The sequence below is a fragment of the Hoplias malabaricus genome, chromosome 4, assembly GCF_029633855.1.
Source record: "Hoplias malabaricus isolate fHopMal1 chromosome 4, fHopMal1.hap1, whole genome shotgun sequence".
Classification (NCBI taxonomy): domain Eukaryota; kingdom Metazoa; phylum Chordata; class Actinopteri; order Characiformes; family Erythrinidae; genus Hoplias; species Hoplias malabaricus.
Genome location: NC_089803.1, coordinates 64,691,178 through 64,716,596, shown reverse-complemented (window position 1 = coordinate 64,716,596; position 25,419 = coordinate 64,691,178). Strand labels below are relative to the sequence as shown.

At 41.1% G+C, this 25,419-nt stretch overlaps 1 protein-coding gene across 4 annotated transcripts; it reads left to right on the top strand.

Annotated features, from left to right (window-relative positions):
• Window positions 1-1,503: 1,503 nt before the first annotated feature.
• Window positions 1,504-24,121, top strand: agbl5 (AGBL carboxypeptidase 5). 4 transcript variants are annotated; one of them, XM_066668402.1, is made up of 18 exons: window positions 1,504-1,637; window positions 3,254-3,367; window positions 4,157-4,483; window positions 4,638-4,809; window positions 6,133-6,302; window positions 8,384-8,561; window positions 9,135-9,313; window positions 10,231-10,735; window positions 11,532-11,701; window positions 13,494-13,629; window positions 13,962-14,152; window positions 14,340-14,530; window positions 15,227-15,433; window positions 21,039-21,130; window positions 21,726-21,775; window positions 22,099-22,247; window positions 23,322-23,440; window positions 23,753-24,121. In XM_066668402.1, exons 3-17 carry the CDS (start codon window positions 4,284-4,286, stop codon window positions 23,384-23,386), a joined length of 2,655 nt encoding a protein of 884 aa, XP_066524499.1. In that variant the 5' UTR covers window positions 1,504-1,637; window positions 3,254-3,367; window positions 4,157-4,283; the 3' UTR covers window positions 23,387-23,440; window positions 23,753-24,121. The 4 variants fall into 4 exon arrangements, with proteins under 4 accessions (XP_066524499.1, XP_066524503.1, XP_066524500.1 ...); XM_066668403.1 differs by lacking the exon at window positions 1,504-1,637 and adding an exon at window positions 1,720-2,145; XM_066668405.1 differs by lacking the exon at window positions 1,504-1,637 and adding an exon at window positions 2,297-2,339.
• Window positions 24,122-25,419: the final 1,298 nt, after the last annotated feature.

Below are 25,419 nucleotides of genomic sequence, written 5' to 3'. Positions count from 1 at the left end.
ATCATACAAGAAATGTGTATATTACTGGATGTTACTGGATAAAATGGATGTTACTGGATAAAATTAAGGAATGCAGCTACTATTTTGAATTCACTGTAATTCTTAATGTAATTATAGATCCTTTAAAATTATTAAATTATTTACAGTGCAGCTACACGGAACATTGTCAGCTACTTTCATTACAGGCACTAGCAGAGTTTCAAGGTGCTTTGTACTGTGCTTCTGAGATATTTTACACTATATATACAACATATAGTTTAGCCTATATGTTGAGGCATTATATGTACATATCTGACATATGATTTGCATGCCTTTTTTGTAAAGTGTTTGTAAGATGCCCAGTAATATCTATGTATTTCTAGTATCGTACTCTTTACTTACTAAGTACTTATTTTATCTTGTGGTTTACTTAACAGGTACTTTCTCTGTATTTGCCCAGTAATTAGCTGGCAGTAATTTATAGTGTTACCCAGCTTTTTTCCTTTTAAGTTGTGTCAGTGTGTGATCCACATTTCAGGAGGTCAAGTTTCCACACCTGATGTTGCTGCTTTTCAAAAGGCATCCTGAAAAGCTTCTGTCACTTGTTTTTTCTTGTTTTTTTAAAGTAACGATTTGGCAGTGTGTCTGGGGTAGGCCATAGTGGTTTAGGGGTAGTCCATAACCCTGTTCCCTTAAGAGAACTGAGCTATCACATATGGGCACATTAGCTTATTATATATATATTGTATATTCTTCTTTTTTTCCTAATGTTAATTTGTATAATGGGTTTATTAACAAAAAATAAAATATGTACGGCTCTGCCTGGGCAATATGTGTATTGGAGGGGTTGATGTGATACCATGTGATGTTCTGTAAGATATGAAATAAAAATTTCATTTTTAAATTAGCAGGTTCATAAAATAATGTTATCTCAAAGGACCTATTTCATTTTTGTGTGTTAATGCAGCTTGTAATGGTTTGGGGAAGTGTTTCTGAGCCCATACAGTAATTTTCATTGCATAAATGTTTTCCTTGAATTATTTCACTGTTTGCCCACGCAGTCATGTCACTGACCTGTTGCCTAATAACTTTAAATAAACCATTACCCAAATGTACCAGTCATTTGTTCCCAGAAACAACTTTTAGGGACGTGTTGCTGGCCTCAGTATTTCTTTAGTATTATAAAACGTCCCGTTTCCCCATGTTTCACCATTTTGAAATATAGTCTTTGCTCCATTATTTGGTTCTTTGAATTTGAAATATATAGGGTATACGTTTACTGCACATGATTGCATTCTGCTCAGCGTCGTTCTCCTTGATTAATTTTAAGGGACGTCACCAGCAAGGCTCTATAAAAGTGCGTTAGTCAGCACCTTGATATGTTTTGTATCTTTTCGTGTGGTTAATGTTAATAATAGCACAATACGCTATGTTGTTATTTATCTGGACACGCTAAGTACAGCTGCCACTACCTCGACCAATAGCGGCGTGTTGTGCTGCTGGGTGCTCTCTGAGAGCTCTGCGGACCAATCAGCGAGCCGCTTGGCGCTGCTCCGCGGAGACGCTGCGTTGAGTGGGTTTGTTTGGGTTTAAAGAGCCTCTGAACTGGGGACGGAGGAGCGCTTCGCTCTGGGACTCTCGGTCGAAGACGGCACACGGTACGAGGCGCTGGGGGACGTTTGCTGTGTCTGGTATTGTGCACTCGTTAAGTGACATTGTAGCCGGGTTGTGTTGTCTGTCCTGTCACAGTGCTCCGTGTCGGATATCTGCAGATGCTAATGGATATCGTTGAGTAACCCAGGGGTAGGGAGAACTCGGTAACCAGGGGTTACCAAGTCAATAATACAAATACGTTATTTTCTCACTGCTGTATGAGGCATATAACACAGAGTGAGAGGTAACGTTAGCGCTAGTTAAAGGCGGGTGTTATGTCCTTTCTCCTGCATGACAGCTGTTAGCGAGGGGACGTAACCTACGGCTGCTACAGCTACAACTGACACCGTACAGTAGCGAAGTTAGCGAGCAAAACAAACCATTTAGAGGCACTGTTTCTGTCGAAAAGCCGAACAACCCGTGAATATTCGACGTTGTACGTTGCCACAAACCAAGGCTTTGGAAGTCTTTTAGTTCAACTACTGTCAGCGACGGGTTCCTCATGTCTGTGAAGTGAGTTTGAGGTTGTGTTAACGTTAGGTCTGTTAGCCACTCAGCTACTATTAAGGCCATTTCTTTGTGAGGAACGGACAGTTTGGGTCATTTACGTCCAGGTGTGGTCATCGCATTATGTTGCAGTGTAGTGTGGTGTTAGTTTGTTTACTTGAACATTACTGCTCTCATACGTGGAAGTTACAGCAACCAAGGTTTCTTCTTAGGTCCAATGTCCAAAAATTGTAGGCACCCCTTATCATCAAACTTAGGAATTTCAGCTAAATTATTTTCAATTTTACCAGCTCGACTAACATTATAGGTGCACTCTGTTGTTCTATACTTAGATCATAGTCCGTCTGTTATTCTTCATACTTTTGTTAGGCCGCTTTCAGACTTCTCTTCAAATTTCAGGACCCCCACAGAGTAGGTATGATTTGGGTAGTGGATCATTCTCAGCACTACAGTGACAATGACGTGGTGGCGGTGTTAGTGTGTTCAGACAAGTGGATCAGACACAGAAGTGCTGCTGGAATTTTTAAACACTGTGTCCACTCATTGTCAACTGTATTTGACCGCTACCTTCTTGGTCAGCCTTGTGTAGCCTTGTTTTTATTGGTTATTTTTTAGTCCTTCATATGAGCTCAGAGGATGCTGTCAGCTGGATAGTCTCAGTTCAGCAGAGACACTGAGGTGTTCCAGAGGCACTGTTTAATTTGATCCACTCGTATCAGTGCAACACATATTAATATGCCACAAACCGTGTCATTGCAGCACTGAGGATGGTGTACAACCCCAATAATACCTGCTCTGTGTGTGTGTGTGTGTGAGGGGTGGGGTTTACTAAGTATTTAGGGCAATTGTTGGACCCCATTCTTTAACTGTAGAATGACAAGGGGATAAAATGGACAGTAAGTGCAAGTCTTTTTTCATTTTTTTCATGAAATTCATTAGGTCAGTAGTGTAAGGCATAAAAGACTATAAGCTGTTACTGTAGTAAATGTACTCCTTGAAATATTATTTCAGAAGAAATGTTGTATAGTGTTCCCTGCTTATGTATTTACAGGAACGTCTTTGTTGACACATTATGCAAAATATTATATGCTGATACAAATATCATCCTGTCTAGGTTCAAGCTGGATACTGGTTTGCTTCACTGCTTATCACCTTGCAGAGGACAAATTGTGGAATTAAAAAGTGGGGAAAAAAGGACTCGTATTCCAATTTTTTATGCATTTAAGAGGTTTGCACTGTTTTATGTACTAAAACTGAACATTTTCAAACCCCCTGTTTGTTTTGTTTTTTTACAGGTTTTGTTACTGAATGACAGGCCTGTGGTGTTTCTCATTCAATAAGCAATCTAATTTAACACTCATTATGATCTTTATTGTGTGTGGGTGGGGCAAACCTGCTCTATGTTGAACAGACACACACACACACATATATATATATATATATATACCCACACACACACACACACACACATGGTTATGTTGTTTTTCTTGCATCACAAAAGATCATATTCAGATCATATTATGAGTGTTTATATTTTATACAACATCCAACTCCAGTTTCAGATTTTGGCAGTAAGAACAAATATAGTGCATGACAGAAGTTAAAAGCCTACACAAGTAGTTTCTAATATGTTGTTTGATATGGTGTTTATGACGTATAAGAATATGCAGCAAAGCTTTGAATCCCTCAGTCCGGTCAGTTTTATAGAGTTTAATTTTCTGTTCTTTTATGGTTTGTAGAGACCCCCAGGTGTGTTTACAACACCTGTAGCTCTAGTAATATTTTTTCAGTTGACATGGAGTGTCCATTTTAGGTCTCCTGCAGCGCTCTGTTGTGAAATTGTTAAAGGTTAACCAGCATTGCTAGTGAATGTGTTATCAGAGTAACACATTTACTCACATTTAAGAAACCTGACAACAATGGAGAATTTTTATTTATTTATTTTACTTTACTTTGAGGAGGGGGGGGTTGTAAAACCATATTTGTCTCCACCCACCACCCTTCCTATTCTTTACAGGTATGAAATGCAGACGTGAGGAGTGTGTGTGTGTTTGAGTCAGTGAGTGTGTGAGAGAGTGACAGACTGACTAGGTGCAGTATGATGAATACTGGTTGAGCGGTCATCGGAAGCTGGAGCCCTGGCCATGGAGGTTCGATTCGGCAGTGTGGTGTTCAGCTCTCAGTTTGACTCTGGAAACCTAGGAAGAGTGGACAAAGTGGAGCGTTCTGAAGGAGCTAGTGACAGCAGCAGCTCTACAGGAAACCCTCAGCTGCACATTGACTATGAATTCAATGTTTGGACCAAACCAGACTGTGCAGGGACAGAGTTTGAGAATGGAAACCGGTAAGAATATCCTCATATATCTCTTAAAACGTAAATAAATGAATAAATATACACACAGAGTTACAGACTGACAAAGAAAATATCCATTGAACATGATTTGGAAAAAACTAGGTGGTTCCAATTGTGTGCTCTTCTCTCTCAATGTATTGAACAGGTCATGGTTCTACTTCAGTGTACGTGGAGTTTTGCCTGGTAAACTCCTGAAGATTAATGTCATGAACATGAATAAGCAGAGTAAACTGTACTCTCAGGGCATGGCTCCGTTTGTGCGTACTTTACCTGTCAAGCCGCGCTGGGAGAGAGTGCGAGACCGTCCCACATTTGAGGTGTGCACACGTTTCTTGTTTTTGCATGGACACTGTGTATTACTTAGTACTTTTCTTTTGGGATAAACCGATATGGGAATTATCGTCCGTTTTCTGTTATATACATATTAGACAGTTGTAATGGCTATTTAAAGAGGTTTACAAGTGAATTAAAATAAGAGAAGTAAATGTTAAGTGTTGTTTCTATAGACTCAAAGCATGCAGAGCAGAAAACTATTTAAAATAATGTTTCCCGGCAAGTAAATTAATACTGATGAACAAGAGTGTACACACTGCTGTGTGTATAGTGAATCAGAATGCATTTTACACACTTCTGTGTTCAGCTTAGCTTAGCTTAGTATAGATGCTGGACACTGTGTAACTGTGGGAGGAGAAGCTGAAACTAAGACTACAGTTACCTTTAGCACCAGTTGCAACCAGATATTTCCTGTAGTAATTGATCAGTTCCTGAGTGCTGTGGTTGAAATCCCAGAACTGCTCCAGAACTTAGTGACATCTGAGGCTTATTGAGCAGTGACTTTTTTTTACACTGGATAATGGTTACAGCAAAAAATAATTTGGTTTACGAATAAAATGGACACCAGTGGGGCTAACGTATGTAAAAAATGAAGGAACGTTTATTCTCTACCTATTAGTCATTTGTTGTGAACCTGCCTCCCTTTATAATCACATTTGGCTTCAATGTTATGAAGAGTTCTTTAGTAATCTCAAATGTGGCTTCTGTGGTTTCTGACACCATTATAAACATTTTAAATAGACTAAGGTACGTACACAATTCAGGCTATAAATGGCTTCTAATGCTGTTTTTAGTTCCATATATCTTTAGCTCAATTTTCAGATTCTAAACATGTTACATTTTTTGGGAAATTGTGTAAATATAATATGTTTTATGTGCAGCTTTTTTATTATATAGATGTTAACATTTTTAAACCTGTACCCTGTTTTTTTTTTTCTTTTTTAAAGAAAAAGCATAATTTGACAAGAACAAAGAGCATTAAACTCAAACACAATACCAAAAATAGAACAGTAGAGACACAAAAGCAGTTCCTTTTGTGCATCCTTTCACACTCTCAAAATAACACAGATTATTTATTCATCCTCTTGTGAGTTAAAATAGCTGCTATATTTTAGGTTCTTGTTTCATCTTGTCTGTTCTACATCTTAAAGATTTGTCAGTCACTTCACTACCTGCTTGCCACCGCTATTTTTAGCTTAACTAGAAACAGACTCTTTGTTTTCTCCATGAAAAGTTTCACTTGCATTTGCTTGTAAATGTGATCAAGTAAAGAAATGTGACCCTGTTCTTTGTGGACTTTCTTGCAGATGTCAGAGAGTCAGTTCACTCTGTCGTTCGTGCATCGTGTGCTGGATGTGAGAGGAGCCACCACATATTTTACATTCTGCTATCCATTTTCATATACTGAGTGTCAGGACATGCTTCTACAGCTGGACCAGAAACTACTCAGTAACTCTCACACCCTGGGACCATGCAGGTGCCAACACACATACACAAACTCACAGGTCTTTCTATACTTGTTGTGAGGACGTCCATTGAGTTGTGTTTTGTGATTTGACCAGCAAAAGATTAATCTGTTATTATGAGGACGTTTGCTCCCAATAGGGACAGCATGACAAGTACACACAAACTGCGCTTACCAATGTAAAAACACTTTTGTCATTTTTGCTGAGGTTCATTGACCAGTAATTAGCTTTCTGAAGTCAATTTCCTGTAATACGTTTACTTTCTTCTCGGGTATGTAATGAAAGGGCTGTGTATCTGTTAGCATTTTAGACATTAACACTTAGTTACTAATTACATTTTTTTGAGTTTAATTAATTTTCTTCTGGTGGTTCAGCCCCTGGATTGAATATGTGTTGCTTACACTTTTGGCTGTGCAGCTTTAGCCTTCATGTATCATTCCAAAAATTCAAGCAACAAGTTTCACTTTCTCTTCTGTTTCTCATTAAATTCCCATTCATTTTAATGTTAATGTTTGTTATTTCTATCTGGATTAGAGTTTAGCTATAGAGAGCAATCTACAGTGTGGGCCATTTATATGGATATACCTTAATAAAATGGGAATGGTTGGTGATATTAACTTCCTGTTTTTGGCACATTTGTACATGGGAGGGGGAAACTTTTCAAGATGGCTGGTGACCATGGTGGCCATTTTGAAGTCGGCCATTTTGGATCCAACTTTAGTTTTTTCAATGGGAAGGGGGTCATGTGACACATCAAACTTATTGGGAATTTCACAAGAAAAACAATGGTGTGCTTGTTAACAAGTTTCTGACCACTTATAAAATGTGTTCAAAGTGCTGCCCATTGTGTTGGATTGTCAATGCTACATTCTTCTCCCACTCTACACACACTGATGGCAAAAGCGCAGGAGAAATGCTAGCACAGGCTTCCAGTATCCTTAGTTTCAGGTGCTGCACATCTCGTATATTTACATCATAGACAATTGCTTTCAGATGACCCCAAAGATAAAAGTCTAAGGGGGTCAGACCGGGAGCCCTTGGGGGCCATTCAACTGGCCCACGACAACCAATACACTTTCCAGGAAACTGTTCATCTAGGAATGCTTGGACCTGACACCCATAATGTGGTGGTGGACCATCTTGCTGGAAAAACTCAGGGAATGTGCCAGCTTGAGTGCATAAAGAGGGAAACGCATCATCATGTAGCAATTTTGCATATTCTGTGGCCTTGAGGTTTCCATTGATGAAAAATGGCCCCACTATCTTTGTACCCCATATACTACACCATACCATCAAGATGTGCAGCACCTGAAACTACGAATACTGGAAGCCTGTGTTAGCATTTCTCCTGCGGTGTTGCTATCAGTGTGTGAAGAGTGAGAGAAGAGGGTTGCAGTGACAGTTCAACACAATGGGCCGCACTTTGAATGCATTTTATAAGTGGTCAGAAACTTGTAAATAACTCATGAAAGAATAAAGTTTCATTAAAACAAAAGCACACCATTGTTTTTCTTGTGAAATTCCCAATATGTTTGATGTGTCACATGACCCTCTTCCCATTTAGAAGAGAGAGAGAGAAAAAAAAAGTTGGATCCAAAATGGTTGACTTCAAAATGGCCACCATGGTCACCAACCATCTTGAAAAGATTCCCCCCTCCCATATACTAATGTGCCACAAACAGGAAGTTAATATCACCAACCATTCCCATTTTATTAAGGTGTATCCATATAAATGGCCCACCCTGTATTCAGTTGCAATAAATACCATAAACAATTAACATGTGTTTAGTTTAACGATGTGTTTATTTTTGGGGGGGTTGTTTTTGGTTACTTTTCTAATATTTTTGCCAGGTCGATATTTGTTTCAAAGAAAGACCATTTAAGCACAACATTTAAATAATGTTAGATTAAATCACTCAAAAGATAATGACTTAACGATATGAAAGTCTTGGGATGACCTGTAAGATCAACATCACTTGGTTTGATATCTGGTGCCATTTTTACTCAAATTGAAATGTGCCATTCAGTGTATCACAAAGAAAATTGCATCTCTTTAAATTTGAAAAGGATCTCCTCTCTCTGTTTCCCCTAGTCCAGCGGACAGTCTGTATTACCACCGTGAGTTGCTGTGTTACTCACTGGATGGACACAGAGTGGACCTACTGACTGTGACATCTTGCCAAGGCATGCTAGAGGAGAGGGAGTCGAGACTGGACAAACTGTTCCCTGACCACAGCACGCCTCGGCCACATCGCTTTGCTGGCAAACGGGTAATTACTGCATATGTTCACAACGAAAACTGCTGGTTCACTTCATCAAGATCTAGCAGCACTTTACTACACAGTACTTTTAAAGACAAACCATCTGCCCAATGGTTTGTAAACCCCTTGGGATTTTTAATTAATGAATTCAACCACTACAATTTGTCCTCTCTGTGGACACAGACATTCATTTGTGCGCATTCCACTTGAATGAACAGATGAAGACAAGGGTTTGCTGTACTCATTACTCATGTAGCACCATAAGCAACCCCATGGTTGCTCAGGTAATAGCAAGTGTCGGATCCTCTTTTAGAGACATGTGACATAAGATATGAAATATCCAGAAAATCTCTTGTGAAAATCTACCAAAACACTCTGCTTTCATTGTAACTTTCTGTCCCCTCCACACTCAGAAATCCTACTGCTTTCAGTAAAAAACATCTGCAATAACCTGCAATATCGGTTTCACTGTTATTCAGTTCAGTGTTTTTATAGAGCATTTTTTTTCTTGATTTGTAAACTCACTGTTTTCTTTGTCTTTTTATTGCTGGATATCTTGGGTGATCATTTGTGTCTGTTTAGGTTTTTTTCCTCAGCAGTAGGGTGCACCCTGGTGAGACTCCCTCCAGTTTTGTATTCAATGGATTCCTGAACTTCATTCTAAATCAGGACGACCCTCGTGCACAGACACTTCGCAGGATGTTTGTTTTTAAACTCATTCCCATGCTCAACCCTGATGGGGTTGTCAGGGGTCACTATAGGTCAGTAACCAGGAGAATATATTACTACTTCATATTTGCATTCATTTTTCATAAAACTTTGAACAATTCTTGCCAAATGTGATGCTTTGTTGATTTATGTCAGAATTAAAATGTATTCAAATCAGTTTTGGCGGCACGGTGGCGCAGCAGGTAGTGTCGCAGTCACACAGCTCCAGGGACCTGGAGGTTGTGGGTTCAATTCCTGCTCCAGGTGACTGTCTGTGAGGAGTTGGTGTGTTCTCCCTGTGTCTACGAGGGTTTCCTCCGGGTGACTGTCTGTGAGGAGTTGGTGTGTTCTCCCCGTGTCCGCGTGGGTTTCCTCCGGGTGCTCCGGTTTCCTCCCACAGTCCAAAAACACACGTTGGTAGGTGGATTGGCGACTCAAAAGTGTCCGTAGGTGTGAGTGTGTGAGTGAATGTGTGTGTGTCTGTGTTGCGAGTGTGTGAGTGAATGTGTTGCCATGTGAAGGACCGGCGCCCCCTCCAGGGTGTATTCCTGCCTTGTGCCCAATGATTCCAGGTAGGCTCTGGACCCACTGCGACCCTGAACTGGATAAGCGCTTACAGATAATGAATGAATAAAATCTGTTTTCTATTAATTTTCCTATTTAGTTGAGTTTATTTGAATAAACACGATAAGGTAAAATAAAAACATATTCCATAACTTGTATGCCACAGTATGTATATTTATTGATGCTTATTTGAACATGTTCAAAGAAACCTCTCTTTTATCTAATCCTATTTTATGGTGTTTGTTCTTTTAAGGACAAAATGTATAGGAAAATGCCTTAAAAAGCTTTGCCTTCATCCAAATTGTTACAACATTATAAATCATATAGGCGGGCTTAGGCAATGTTTAACTGGATTCAGTGTAATACCTAAATAATAAAATGCTTTTTTTGTCTTTGGTTCTAAAAGGACGGACTCTCGGGGTGTGAATCTGAACCGACAGTACATGAACCCAAGTGCTGAGCTGCATCCCTCTATCTACGGAGCCAAATCTCTGCTGCTATATCATCACCAGCACAACCGTCTCAATCCAAGCATTCCCTCTGCCCTCAAAACCTCCAACCAGTCAAACACTACCACCCCTCCCTTAGCCACACCCTGCGAATTGGAGCACTACCTCAACTGCCGCAACGAAGCAGAGTGGCTGGAGGGTCCCACCCTCGATCTGTCTGAGATACCCATGCAGCTGGAAGAGAGCTGGGAGAAGTGTGGGGTTGAGGGAGATGTGGGGCCTTGTGATGAGAATGAATCTGTGCTGAGCCGAAACGAAGCCCCATGTGTTTCTAACTCTGCCCCCACAGAGCAGATCACACCCCAAGAGAGTGGAGTGGCTTACTACATTGATCTACATGGCCACGCATCCAAAAGAGGATGCTTTATGTATGGAAACAACCTAGCTGATGAGACTCAACAGGTAAGTGTATGTTCACAATCACTATAAAGTTTATTTAACAAAAAAACTGCTTCGTATGTTCACTCACTGGTACAGGGCCCCTATAAATATGTTTAATTTCAGAGTGCTGCCCTTCTCTTGTTTAATCTGTCAGTCACCATCTACCCAATTTGGCAATGGCTGGGCTGGATTGGTGCTAACTTGGTTGTGATAAACACAAATAAGGTGAACCACAGACAGACCCGCTTGAGTGAGTAGAGCCAAGTACAATCAAGTAGAGTTGACTGTACTTGACTCGAATAGAATTAAATGACCCATAGAATTAAACTAGAATTTAATGAGCCATAGAATCAGGCTGGTAAAAGTTGTGTGCTTAAATTCTAGTAGAAACAAGGCATTGTGTTGATGGGGGAAAAGGATTAGTACATATAGTTATACAGAGAGCTATGGATTGAATTAATTCTCTATATATATATCTATATTTTATTACTGCATTGTAAGTGAAATTTTTAGCCAGACAGCTTTGATATGCTTCCACTTCCATCCTTCTGGCTGCTGGCAGAATATACAAGCTGCAGCTGAACTCTGATTCATCTCGTCTTTCATCCGAATACTCAAATGTCCTCCTTGTGCGACAATGAGGTTGTGACACAGTTTCTGAGCTAACTGTGTTCTCTGCATAATCACACGAGACAGTTCTTTTGTATTGTTCTGTTTGTGATGTGACAAGAACCTGATAAATAGATAGATTTCCAGCTCAAATCAACATTGCTCTCTCTCTGTTTTTTTTCCACTCTTCATTCTGCTTTCATAATAGGTGGAAAACATGATGTACCCAAAGCTGATCTCTTTAAACTGTGCCCATTTTGACTTCCTCGGCTGTAATTTCTCAGAGAAGAACATGTATGCACGGGACAAGCGCGATGGTCAGTCTAAAGAGGGCAGTGGCAGAGTGGCCATTCACAAAGCCATTGGCCTCATTCACAGGTAATGGTATTTAGAAATCGCAGTTCATAGTAGAAATGTTTTTTTTTTTAAAAAATTTTTAATTTTTCATTTCATTTCATTTCATTTTTTTTATCTTTATTTTATTGCCCCAAATAAGAATTGACATATATATATATATATATATATATATATATATGTCTATATATATATATATATATATATATATAACAGTCACAGTGGGGCGGCACGGTGGCGCAGCAGGTAGTGTCGCAGTCACACAGCTCCAGGAATCTGGAGGTTGTGGGTTCGATTCCCGCTCCTGGTGACTGTCTGTGAAGAGTTGGTGTGTTCTCCCCGTGTCCGCGTGGGTTTCCTCCGGGTGCTCCGGTTTCCTCCCACAGTCCAAAAACACACATTGGTAGGTGGATTGGCGACTCAAAAGTGTCCGTAGGTGTGAGTGTGTGAGTGAATGTGTGTGTGTCTGTGTTGCCCTGTGAAGGACTGGCGCCCCCTCCAGGGTGTATTCCCGCCTTGCGCGCAATGATTCCAGGTAGGCTCTGGACCCACTGCGACCCTGAACTGGATAAGCGCTTACAGATAATGAATGAATGAACTGTCACAGTGTATGTCCAAAGTATCCCCATCCCAAATTGTAAATTCCAATACTTTAAAGTACACCCATTAATGAAAACAGTATCCAGTTAAGGGCGGCACGGTGGCTGTGAGTAGTTGGTGTGTTCTCCCTGTGTCCGCGTGGGTTTCCTCCGGGAGCTCCGGTTTCCTCCCACAGTCCAAAAACACACGTTGCAGGTGGATTGGCGACTCGAAAGTGTCCGTAGGTGTGAGTGTGTGAGTGAATGTGTGTGTGTCTGTGTTGCCCTGTGAAGGACTGGCGCCCCCTCCAGGGTGTATTCCCGCCTTGCGCCCGATGATTCCAGGTAGGCTCTGGACCCCCCCGCGACCCTAAATTGGATAAGCGGTTACAGATAATGGATGGATGGATGGAGTATCCAGTTAACACAAATGTATAAAACCCATAGTAAAGCACTGTTATAAAAATGAGAACCTTTAGAGCAGCTGCACATGAGTCTGTGGTCATTAGTTGCCTCACGTTTTAAGAGGGAGATTCATTGCTTTAATTTTTTTACATAAGCTCCATGAAACCACCAGTGGTTTCAATCTAGTAATTGTCACATTCTCTGCTTCATAACTTTTATTTTTTAAGATATTTGCTTGATTGATTTCATGTCATATGAAAGCTGGAACTGTGATTTTTTTTTTTCATTGATGTATTTATGTAAATATAAGAACAGATGATGAGAAATCTGCCTCAAGCAAACCATGTGCAATCCTTATTTATCATGCAATACCATTAATGGCCAGACCATCATAATCATTCAAATTTGGCAATTAGATATTTTTCGGAAATTTAAGTAGCTCAGGAGCATTCTTTTGCATTTTGTCTCTAGTTCAGTCGGCATTTCCAGAAGTCATTATTACTTAGCATAAGTAAACATTTGTGTACGTAGAAATTGCTATTTGTTGGCAGTCTAATATCTAGTAAGACCTTTGACTTGTGTTATTTGCTTTCTTTTATTTACACAAATTTGCTGCAACACAAGTGATAAAACACACCCAGTTAGTCTTCGTGTTTGGTTTTCACATATAAATGAGATATTGAAAGGCATCAGCTTTGGAATATAATTATGGTCAGGTCAAATAATTGTGGTTGGGTGATAATGTAATAATTTTTATAGGTATTCTCATGGTAATGATTGGTGTACTTTAGTAAGAAATACATCTGTGACATGTCTGCTTATGCCCTGTACAGTTACACATTGGAGTGCAACTATAACACCGGTCGCTCAGTCAACACCATCCCACCTGCCTGCCATGACAACGGCCGAGCTACTCCACCACCTCCTCCAGCCTTCCCTCCAAAATACACACCTGAGGTGTATGAACAGGTGACTTGTGTCCTTATAATATAATATTTCGTATCCTCTAGCTGCCTGCACTTACCTCACAGCAGCATCTCAGGTCACCACAGTCTGGTATACGTTTACATTTTTGATAAAACATCAATCACAAGATGTTGTGTTAGTTTGGGGAAAGGGCAGAAATAACTTTTTATTCATACCAAACTGGTTTTATTAACTTGATGACCTATAGGATCATGTTTTATTCTGACAACCTAACAACAAGTGGTAATGAACAACTAAACCTGACTATTATGGAATCAACGTGGAGAGTGGATTATTTTCGCTATTGTATTGGCTTATCTCCTTATGTTGTTCAGGTGGGCCGTGCAGTTGCTATAGCAGCGCTGGACATGGCTGAATGTAACCCTTGGCCACGGTTGGTCCTCTCTGAGCACAGTAACCTAGTAAATCTGCGTGCATGCATGCTCAAACATGTGCGCAACAGCAAGGGCTTCAGCACCAACACCCGCAGGAACACCACCAAGTCCTCAAGCCCCCCAAAGTCCTCGTAAGGAGTCTTCATAAAATTAACCTTGAGAGTTGGTTTTATGTACTGATAGAAATTGTCCAAAATTACATGGAATAGACTTTGTTTATATTAACATACCTTAAAATTGCTGGGATATAATGTTTTCATGATAGTGGTAATATGTAAATAGGAATAAGCCAAAGACAACTTTCCTACAACATTTCAGAGGCCTGAGCAGCTCTGTTTCGGAGAACTCTCTGAGTCGGAGCCATAGCAACAGCACCGGTAATGGTAGCATTGTCGGAAGCCGGCAGACACCTCCACAGCTGAAGAGCTCCCCCAGCTTCACGTTTGGCTGGAGCAACTCTGCTCCAAATGCACACAGACCTAACCACAAAGCTCTGGGACCAGTCAGAGGTAAGATCACAAAGCACCCTTATTTTGTGTTTTACGTCACAGTGTATTTTCGCTCTTTACCATGACGTCGCAGAGTGACCATTTTGTTTATTCATCATATATGCACATTTTATTTATTTGTATAACTGATCTTTAAGAAGGGGCGGCACGGTGGCGCAGGACGTAGTGTCGCGGTCACACAGCTCCAGGGACCTGGAGGTTGTGGGTTCGAGTCCCGCTCCGGGTGACTGTCTGTGAGGTGTTCTCTCTGTGTCCGTGTGGGTTTCCTCCCATGGTCCAAAAACATATGTTGGTAGGTGGATTTGGAGCCTCAAAAATATCTCTAGGTGTGTGTGAGTGAGTGTGTGTCACCCTGTGAAGGATAGGTGGATACAGACACTGAATGAATGACCTTTTAAGAAGAATATATCAACTTTGGCACGTCTCAGCATGTCAAAAGCTCCAATGCCCTCTCCTCCTGGCCCTGAGCTGGATAAGTCCTTTACAACATTGTTTTCTGATCCCTGTGTCTATCAGTACACCTGCCCTGCTTACTGAATATTTGACAGTTGTACACAATTTATGCATGTTACACACACTCACAGTGTAGACTAGCCATGTACAAGTGTACCTCTAGACCTCTTAAGAATATACCATACTGAAATACAGCATGTGTTCAGTGTCACCAAGCTGTATCTTGTCTGTCTCCTACTACAGAGTGTAAATCTCAGGAGAAGAGGCGTCCCCATCACCTCAACCACCGCCTGTCGCTCCGGTCTCCCGGCAACAGTCAGGCCACCTCGTCCCGCACCCCTCTCTCCCCTTCCTCCTCTTCATCCTCCTCCTCCTCATCTCCCTCATCCAGCTCGTCGGGGTGTGTGACGGGTGGCACAGCGCTGGGCTCCTGCTCCATCAGCACAGCAGGTCTGTACTCACTGCAGCCGCCCAGTCTCGCCCAGCTACTGCCCTCCCTGCAGGCCATGCCTCACAGCGGCCTCCTCACCAAACTCAGCCCTTTGCGGCCGCCCACACGCCAACCCCTGCACACCTTCCTCAGAGACCCTGCCGCACAGAAAGGCCCCCCACAGGCCACACAGTCAAAGCAAGAGTGACCAAGTGTTCACTTTGTGTGTGAGTGTGTGAGAGAGTTCAGAAAAGGCCATTTTCATGTTGAACGTTCTAATGTGGTGCTTACTTTTCAATGCAAGGTCCTGTGCATCTTTTTCTTATTTTAAATATAGTTTGAATATATTTGACTAATGGCAGAGCCTTTTCCAAATGCTCACTGGCATCTAAACACGCCAAACACACTTTTATTTTCAAACAGGTCTTTATCAAGTGAGTAGCAGGCCTTGGTTTGCATTATTTAGCAGCATTGCACTTTGTTCATATTGAGTGTACACTCAATGCCAGTGACTGAATGTATGGTAATGGGAACACAGAGGACAGATCTTTAGAAACTGTAGCAAGCGTGGAAAGATGTGTGTGTGTGTGTGTGTGTGTGTGTATATGTGTATGTATGTGTGTGCATGGCATTCCACTTTTCAGGAAAGCAGTGAATTTTTCCACTATTCCTTCTTGCAATTTTCTCCTTTCTTTTTCTGTACTCACACCCTCTAACTGTTCAGTACTGTGTCAGCACCACTTTAAATTTATAGCCCTAACAGCAAGAGATTAGTAAGATCCTCTGTAATTATTACTCCTGTCATGTTTGTCCTACACAGAACTAGTATATTGGAAAGACTAAGTTACTATTGGAAAGACTAGTCTACACAGAACTAGTATATTGAAAGAATAAGTTGCAGTGCCTTTGTAACCCTTTATTTTTATTATTATTTTGTGCCATTATGAATTAAAATGTTGCCTGGGTCTGAGAAAATTAGATGATGCTTTCTGAGAGGCAAATATTGTCAGTAATTTCTGACAGTCTTTTTGTTTGTTTGATTTATTTTGTTTACTTTTAATTTTTTATCAGATGTTGTGGATGAAATGTACGATTTCTGTGTTCACACATGGCTAGGAGCTCAGAATGCTTGTAAAAATGAACCACAGCTTCAGAGAGTCTGAATAATTCACCTATTGATGCTCTACCAAACAAATGCATTCTTTCATAGCTGCTGGGCATTTAGAGGTTAAACTTCCCATTGAAACTAAGAATTTATTTGTTAATGTATGTTAATTTACATGTGTTTTTAATTTCAAATTATATTCTATTTTCTTTTTGTAAATATAAGGTCACAGAGTTGGGATGGGGGGGTTTCAAGCTAATATTAGCATGGAGCTAAATATTTGGTTGTCTTTTTAAGCTGCCTACTACAACATACTGAATATATGAGTGTAGCATTTTAAACTGGACACTGTAGTGACCTTGTAGACGTATAGAGTCAGCACTTATACATATTATGTAGTGAATATCTGTACCCTTTTATGTAAAGGTCAAAGACAGTAATTCTAGCTAGCTACCATATTCAGTGGTACAATACCTGAGCATTATTAGCACTCTAGTAAGTTGTTGAGCTTCTTAAGAGTGGCACTTTAATCAATGACACCATGTAATTCTTATTTAGAAATATAGTGTTCCGACACAGCTTTGCATCTCAAAGCCTAGGCTACAGCTGCAGAAGGATGGCTCTAAGCAAAGAGTTCTCTGAACTCAAACAACCTGACAGTGACATCATCAGAAAGACTCTCTTTCATGTCTTTGGTGTGAAATAAAAACAGTTCAGTGGACTAATTCATTATACATTTGATATATTTGGAGACTTCAGTTTCCACGAAGTGAACAACGAACTGATAACTGAAGGATCCACAGGAGCATGTTCCAAATCTCTCCAAGTGGAGACTTTGTCTGCCCTCTTTGGATAATCCCTCGCTGTGATACAGCCTAATGTTTTTAGAAAAGCAGCCCAGGTTTTGAAACCCTATATGCGATATAAAGCTTGACCAGCTAAGCAACAGTATCTAGGAAAGAACACATTTGTGACTGGAGCATGAATAGAGCACTTGACCTCATGTTTGAATATGGCAACCATTTACAGTTCTTTAATCACAGAGGCCATATTCATCACTGTGTCAGACATCATCCGGTCTGATACCGCTGTGAATCTGAGTTGCAGCTGTGTGTGCACGTGTGGTTTCTCTTCATTGTAACCGAGTGGAGTAGCTGCGCCGAGTATCCATTATGCATAACACTAATAATAATAATAATTCAGCATTAATAGCTATGTTGTGTAGTTGTGGATTGACTTGAGGTGCATCTGAATTCAAGCTGATAATGCGAAGTCCACACAAATCGGCCGCCGATATACTGCGCAGTTCTTGAGCATAGCCTCTTTTATACTGTGAGAATTTGCAATTGACTTTGACGGGATGATAAGAAACGTTCTGGAACAGATTGGTGAAGTATTTAAATAAATGATTTAATTGTAGCAGTACCAAAGAGGCACACTGACTAGCACTAAAGGAAGATTTCAAAATGGAGGAAATGAGAGCGTCCCGTTTGTTACAGCGTGAAGACGGTGAATTTCGAGAGCAGTTTCAATACTAAATATTTTTCTTTTTATTATTTATTTTTATTCTTATAATTGTTAATTCACCCTTTGTAGATACACAGCAGTTTTAACCCTCGGTGAAATTCTAAAGCCATTTAATTTGTTAACTGCATGTACGTCATCGTACGTTGTATTTGACCGAATTTATCAGACATTCGTGTTGGAAATGAAAGAGTCAGAGAACCTGAATAGTTACTCACAGGTAGTTTTTGTCTCAAATCCTTTGAAGACGTTTTCAGAGGCAACCTTTTATCTCTCAACATTTTCTTTTAAGTAGACGACAACTCTAAGAAACCCGGTCAACTTGCTTGATTTGAGTAAGAGCACACTACCAACTAAACAGACCATAATCAATGATGCTATATGATGTACTGTGAAAGTTATGTACAGAACTTGGTTCATCTACATTAGAATTTAAATGATGTGGCTTTGAAGCCCTTAGATCTGACTCTATATCCTGACCGCAGACCTGGTCTATTTGGATTACCTGTTTTTATTTACCCTCTCTGATGGTAATATGGTTTGTCTGTGGTCGTGGTAGTGACGGTTTTGTTATTGGTGACACTAGAGACTGCCTGATACAGTCTAGATGGAAAGATCACGTGATTGTTTCATGTCGATAAGCTGTGTTTGTGCTGTCTGGTTCTTCGTAAAGCAATGCTTGACTAGACTTTGTCACCTCGTAGTGGTGATGTACATAGTAGTGTCACCACATCATCAGTAACCTCATCTGTTTCTTTTCCTTTCCTCCTGCGATTCCATTGTGGGCTGTAGGTTACTTGTGGAAGGGTATCTAAACATGAGTTGTGCCTAAGTGTAGTTGCAGATGTTTGTGTCTCAAATATCAAGTGTATCAAATATCATGCCTACATAACCGTTCATGTTTATCCTCTCTAAATGTTCTTCACCTTAATCCTCAGTAGAAGGCAGTGGATTACACCTGTGTACCATTATATTTGCATAATTTATTCAACTGTAAGATGTATGCTCTTTTGGGGCTGTTAGAGGAGATAGTGGTCCAGACTTTTCATTTGTCTGATCCTTTTTCTTAAATAAACTTTACCTCTGGTTGAACTGAATACATCTGACTCTTTTTCCACCTTTTTCACATTTGACTCAGGACTCTTTTCTGACTGTCCTCTCTATGGTGAGTTTTTCTCTTCATCTCTAGCTTCTCTGTCTATACGTCTTGATTTTGATTTCTTCATAGCACCAAGGTCAGACATTAAGCCGCCCCCAGTCTACATCGAGCTACTCAATCATTCTTCTGTTCTCTGAACTGAATTTGTTTAGAACATATCTCCAACATTTCCAGATTTTTGATCCAGGATTTTACAACGATCAGCTGGTAGGACACTATACCTGGCTATTCAAGTGCATTACAAGTTGCAGATATAGTGCCATACCAGCCAGCCTTTTTACCATCCTGGATCCAAGGTATGCATTTGAAGACCTCTGATTTACACTGTACCCTTAGCTAACACAGGTGTTCGTTTACATACACAGCTTGTATAAGCTCCACAGAAAAGCATGGCTGATAGAAGGGAACACTCTTCAGTAGCTACACACAAGCATACGTTCACGATATTTAATTCCTGGCAACAGGGGAATATACACCCTTCCCCGCACTGGGCTGTGGAGCTGTGCAGCTGCATACTCTCAAGGAAAGGGGATACATTGTTGATAGCCAAGTGTTGGATGAGCAGGTGTCCACACACATGTGGCTCCACAGATGATCAGTTTTTAAAAGAATGTTAAAATCATTAGTCATTGTAAATATGTTACTAAGTTGAATAAAACAAAGACAGAGCCCCTGGAGGCCATATGGGAAAGGATTGTTGAAGCCCTGCCTCAATCTGTGCATCTCTGGGTTTTTCACTGAACTCCACCTCCCAGGACAAGGCCTCAGTTGCCAAAAAAATAAAAAATTTAAAAAGTGGGGTCCTGCCAAATGCAAAGAGGCATTTCTTTAGAAGAATATTCTTAAAAATGTCTGCATCCAAAGTGTTGCTTGAATTCATAAACACCTCAATTAGCATCGGCTTACTCACACCAGCCCCTGTAAATGGGGTCAGCCAGAAGTCTGGCTGTAAATCTCCTGTTTATCAGCACTGCTGGAGTTTTTAAACACTCCACTCACTGTCCACTCTGTTAGACATACCGACCTTGTTGGTTCCCCTTGTAGATACTAATTCAGTGGACACAGGATGCTGTTGGCTGAATAGTTTTGGCTGGTCGACTATTCTCAGTTCAGCGGTGACACTGACATGACAGCAATGCTGTGTCTGATCCACTGATGTGCACCATCACGACATCAGTGTTACTATAGCACTGAGAATGATCTACCGCCCAAATCATACCTACACTTTAGGCACGTGCCCATTGAAATACAGGGTGAAAAAGGACCATCAAAAGACAGTCTGTAATTGTAGAACTACAAAGTTCTCCTGGAAGTAACGTTAACGTTATGTGCAAAATGTAAACCAAACTTCACATTCACCATATTTGGAAGGGGAAAGGACCATATAGATTGGTGTAGTAGCCGAGAGAAGAGAGAGATGACTAGACATAGGGAGAGAGAGGACTAGAGATACGGAGAGATGGTAATTAGAGATGAATGAAATTGGCGGATTCTCTCGCACAACAGTGGCTTGATGGTGAATGGCCAGGACATATCCCTGTGATTTATATCTACAGTGTGAGCAGGTGCACGTGGCAGCTCTGTCACTAGTGTTGGTTTCCGAACCTCCTCCTTTATTATTGCTAAATAAAAAAGGCATTTATGATCAAGAGCCCATCGTATAATATCACCGACTTACTACTTCTAAGGTCTTCTAGCTTAATGCCATCAAATCTGCACAGAAATGTTCTAGCATCTTGTGCAGAAACTGCCTAGAACATTAGAAGCTATTGCTGCAGCAAAGGTGTTCAAACTACCTGTTAAAGATCTCTCTTCCTCTCCCTCTGTGGTTGCCTAGGTAACAGCTGCCCTGACATTGCACCCACTGTACAGAGCAACGGTCCTCCTTTGTTGAGTGGGAGGAGCATCAAGAGTGACCCTGCTCATCAGGTAAAATACTAACAGAGCATTAGCATATAACAACATCCGTCTCCAAGTGATCTTTAATAAGAATGTTATAGATGTCATTGTGTATAGTATAAAATAGTCTAAATTACTATTGTAGCTTAAGAGGCCCAATTCATTGGTCTGTTTGTTCATGGTGTTTGACCCAACCAGCCACATTAGTGGAGCCTGCATGTGTTGAACATGTGCTAGCTGGGTTCAAAATGGGCTTAAGCTCTGACTGGGTTGGCACATGAGCTATTAATGGGACCCAGGTGGGCTGCCTTTAAATGTGCAGCAGGTTGTGTACAGACAGCCCTATGGTTAACCTATCCTTGTCCTGTCACTGACCCTGGGGAGCATTCATATGTGGGGCTAATATTTAACCCATGAGCCAAACTTGCTGTTACCCAGCGTGGCTGCTTTTATTAGCCCAACATGAATGTGTTGGCTGAGGCTACCTTTCATTACAATGACTGAGCTCCTCACCTTTCATCATCTAATGTCTACCATCTTGGGTGTAGTAAGTCTGACGCATTCAGTAGTCCAAACCCTCTGTTTTCAGTCAGTTTACGGTAACATCTTGTCTTCCATTTTCCAGACCACTCTGGAGGAAGGCTCCTACATTCTCTCGTCTGTTCAGTACCGCAGGTAACTGGAGTTACTTTTACATTATGTGTGTTTACAAAAGAGTGTTCTTTAAAGATCCATCCTCTGTTCCAGCCATTTTCATACCTGGCGACCCAACACTGATTTGTACTATGTCTTATTTAGCACAATTTATTCAACTCTGTAACACGTTCCACATTAGCTATGTCAGGTGTGCAGCAGGAACCCTGGCTTTATGGAACCAAAGTGGGGTTCTTTAGAACCTTAGGAACCTCTTTTAGCATCTCTGATTATTTATTCATCGGCAAGTTTCAGGTATGTTACTGACGCATACTTTTTCTTTCCGTGTTCATCACATTGCATAGGTGTGAGATCCACCCACGGCCGAGTCGGATCCCAGTGAGGAAATCCGGGTGCTCTTCCTCACATCCTCTTCTTCACTCTGCTTGCTGTGAAACACCTACTGTGAAAGTGTGGAAGCTGATTAAACCAGGCATCAAAAAACACCTGACAGGTCTCTACACCAATCTCCTCAGAATTAGACATGAAAGGGGTACAGAACATTAGCACAGTTTAACCTTTACAGTGTCAGTGAGGACATACATTAGAGTGAGGAGTATACATAATAAAACATGTTAATGAATATGTGCCTGATGCCTGACAGTGAAAATGTTGTTTTATGATAGTTTTGAGATGATATTTTCTTAAATATTCTTCATGGTGGAAAGAAACAATGAAGGCACAGTAAAAAAATGAATAAATAAATAACCACCAGGAGGTAGTGTCGCAGTCACACAGCTCCAGGGACCTGGAGGTTGTGGGTTCGAGTCCCGCTCCGGGTGACTGTCTGTGAGGAGTGTGGTGTGTTCTCCCTGTGTCTGCGTGGGTTTCCTCCGGGTGACTGTGAGGAGTGTGGTGTGTTCTCCCTGTGTCTGCGTGGGTTTCCTCCGGGTGACTGTCTGTGAGGAGTGTGGTGTGTTCTCCCTGTGTCTGCGTGGGTTTCCTCCGGGTGCTCCGGTTTCCTCCCACAGTCCAAAAACACACGTTGGTAGGTGGATTGGTGACTCATAAGTGTCCGTAGGTGTGAATGTGTCTGTGTCTGTGTTGTCCTGTGAAGGACTGGCGCCCCCTCCAGGGTGTATTTCCGCCTTGCGCCCGATGATTCCAGGTAGGCTCTGGACCCCCGCGACCCTAAATTGGATAAGCGGTTACAGATAATGGATGGATGGATGGATGGATGGACCCACCACGACCCTGAACTGGATAAGCGTTTATGGATAATAAATGATGGAATGAATGAAAGCAGGAGCAGATTCCAGTTGTTCAATCAGTTGGTTTAAGTTTTCAAACAGTTGGTTAGATGCTTTATTCAAATAAAAATCTGCAATCTCACTGGCCCTCTCTGCATGAGATGGGACTTTCCCGATGCTCTGCATGATCCCAGCGCTTCAAATGAAGTCTTGTTTAAGCTTTGACTAATTTAAATTTACTGCAAGATCGCAGGAGGACTCGTTAATATTGGTGCTGGTAGTGAATGAAATACAGATTCCTTAACACACCCCTGTTGTGTTTTGTTCTGTTGTGTTAGGGAAGGACAGTCCAGTCTTAAGTTTTACCACCAACGCTCTGCTGAAAAATTCAGCTCAGAGCTAACGGTGCTTTGGGAACATTACAGAAACACACTCCACGCAAGCTACAAATGCACAGGTAAAATACACCACACACACACACAGTGGTTTACTGTCAATTCAACACAACTGCAGTGACACTGATGCAGTGGTGGTGTGTTGCACTGGTACAAGTGGATCAGACACAGCCGTGCTGCTGGAGTTTTTAAACACTGTGTCCACTCACTGTCCACTCTGTTAGATATGTTCCAGTTTTTTTCTCTCTCTCTGTGAGACAGAAACCTAATGTACATTTTAATTTCAGGTTTACTGAGCAGTTAAACTTACATCAAAGTGTCCATATAAGTTGTAGTCATGATTCTACATGGAACTGCTTTGCTCCTCTTTGCAGGTCAATGCTCCAGATGTAGAGGACTCTTGAGCTCCATCCTGTGGTAGAACCGTGATCACCAACCCTGACCTGCTTTAATTTTTTTGTTTATTCTCTCTCTCCTATGTTTTTCTTATGCGCTTAGCCTTACTCATAGCCATGGCGAGGCATTGCAAAACATTTTACAATCTACAGACTTCTAAGCCTGGTTCATCACTATCTACAGGATCCAGGCAACATGTTTTTACTCCACATTCACTGTCCTTAGTTGTTACATACTTAGACTTACAGAAATACTGTTTCGTTGGTTTTCTTAGTAACCACTGTATTGTTATTCTGACAGAATTAAAAATAAAAGTTTCAAATACATTTCTCCTTACTCTAAATGTAGCCAAGACATGTTTGATGTCAGAAGTTTGCCTTTTGGGTTTTACTCCGGAGCTATGACGCTATGTAGATAAACTATGTAAGTTTTCCAACCAGTAAATACACTAGTTGGTATAGTGCAGTGATTCTCATACTTTATAGACCAAGTACCACTCATTATCAATGAGTTATTAACTATGAGTTCTATCACAGAAACATATGCGCCCCTTGGGGCCATGAGGCAAAGTTTAGTTTAACACAATTATATATTAATGAGAATATATAGAAATTATAGGAAATAAGTGTTTTAATACAAATGAATATGAGAAGAGGTGTCAATTTATTATCAGTGGTTATATGCTTTAATAGGCTACAGGTGGAAACAGTGTGGCACTTAGACCAGGAGCTCACAGCAGCTCTCTGCGCTTGTATCTTTAGGTCACACATCCAAATGCTCCACTGACCCCAAGGATGGCTGCCTCTTGCTCCTGATGTGTGTGTGTGTGTTCACTGCCCCTAATCACTGTTGTGTGTGTGTGTGTTCACTGCCCCTAATCACTGTTGTGTGTGTGTGTGTTCACGTCCATGGATGTGTTAAATACAGAGGTCAAATTTCAATGTATGGTTGTACAATGATCATAAACCACCTCATTAATTAAAAATGCATTGCATTTAGGATAAATTCAGAATAAATGTAGAGTGGGGCGGCACGGTGGCGCAGCAGGTAGTGCCGCAGTCACACAGCTCCAGGGACCATGAGGTTGTGAGTTCGATTTCTGCTCCGGGTGACTGTCTGTATGGTGTGTTCTCCCTGTGTCTGCGTGGGTTTCCTCCGGGTGCTCCGGTTTTCTCCCACAGTCCAAAAACACATGTTGGTAGGTGGATTGGCGACTCATAAGTGTCCGTAGGGGTGTGTGTGTGTGTTGCCCTGTGAAGGACTGACGCCCCCTCCAGGGTGTATTCCCGCCTTGCGCCCAATGATTCCAGGTAGGCTCAGGACCCACCACGACCCTGAATTGGATAAGCGCTTACAGATAATGAATGAATGAATGAATGCATTTAGGAATCTGTATTTTTATGAATGTATCAAGCAATTCACGACTGAAGTCACATCTATATATCATCTCAGGCAAGGTGAACTGTATTTGAATGGCTTTCTATTGTAACATGTCTTTGGAACTGTATGTGTCTGTAACTGTGGAGCAGATGTTGATCTTGGATTCTCAGTTATGGCTATAAAAGGAGGTGAAGTATCTTCAAAACGTACTAAACCAGCTCTGGCCTATCAGAAAATATCAGGAGAATGAAAGCAGAGTATCATT

Excerpts from the sequence above, each read along its gene's own strand:
- agbl5 (XM_066668402.1), top strand. The coding sequence starts at position 4,284 with ATGGAGGTTCGATTCGGCAGTGTGGTGTTCAGCTCTCAGTTTGACTCT. Across the intron at positions 4,810-6,132 it reads GAGACCGTCCCACATTTGAG|ATGTCAGAGAGTCAGTTCAC; the intron begins GTGTGCACACGT and ends ACTTTCTTGCAG. Across the intron at positions 14,531-15,226 it reads AGCTCTGGGACCAGTCAGAG|AGTGTAAATCTCAGGAGAAG; the intron begins GTAAGATCACAA and ends CTCCTACTACAG.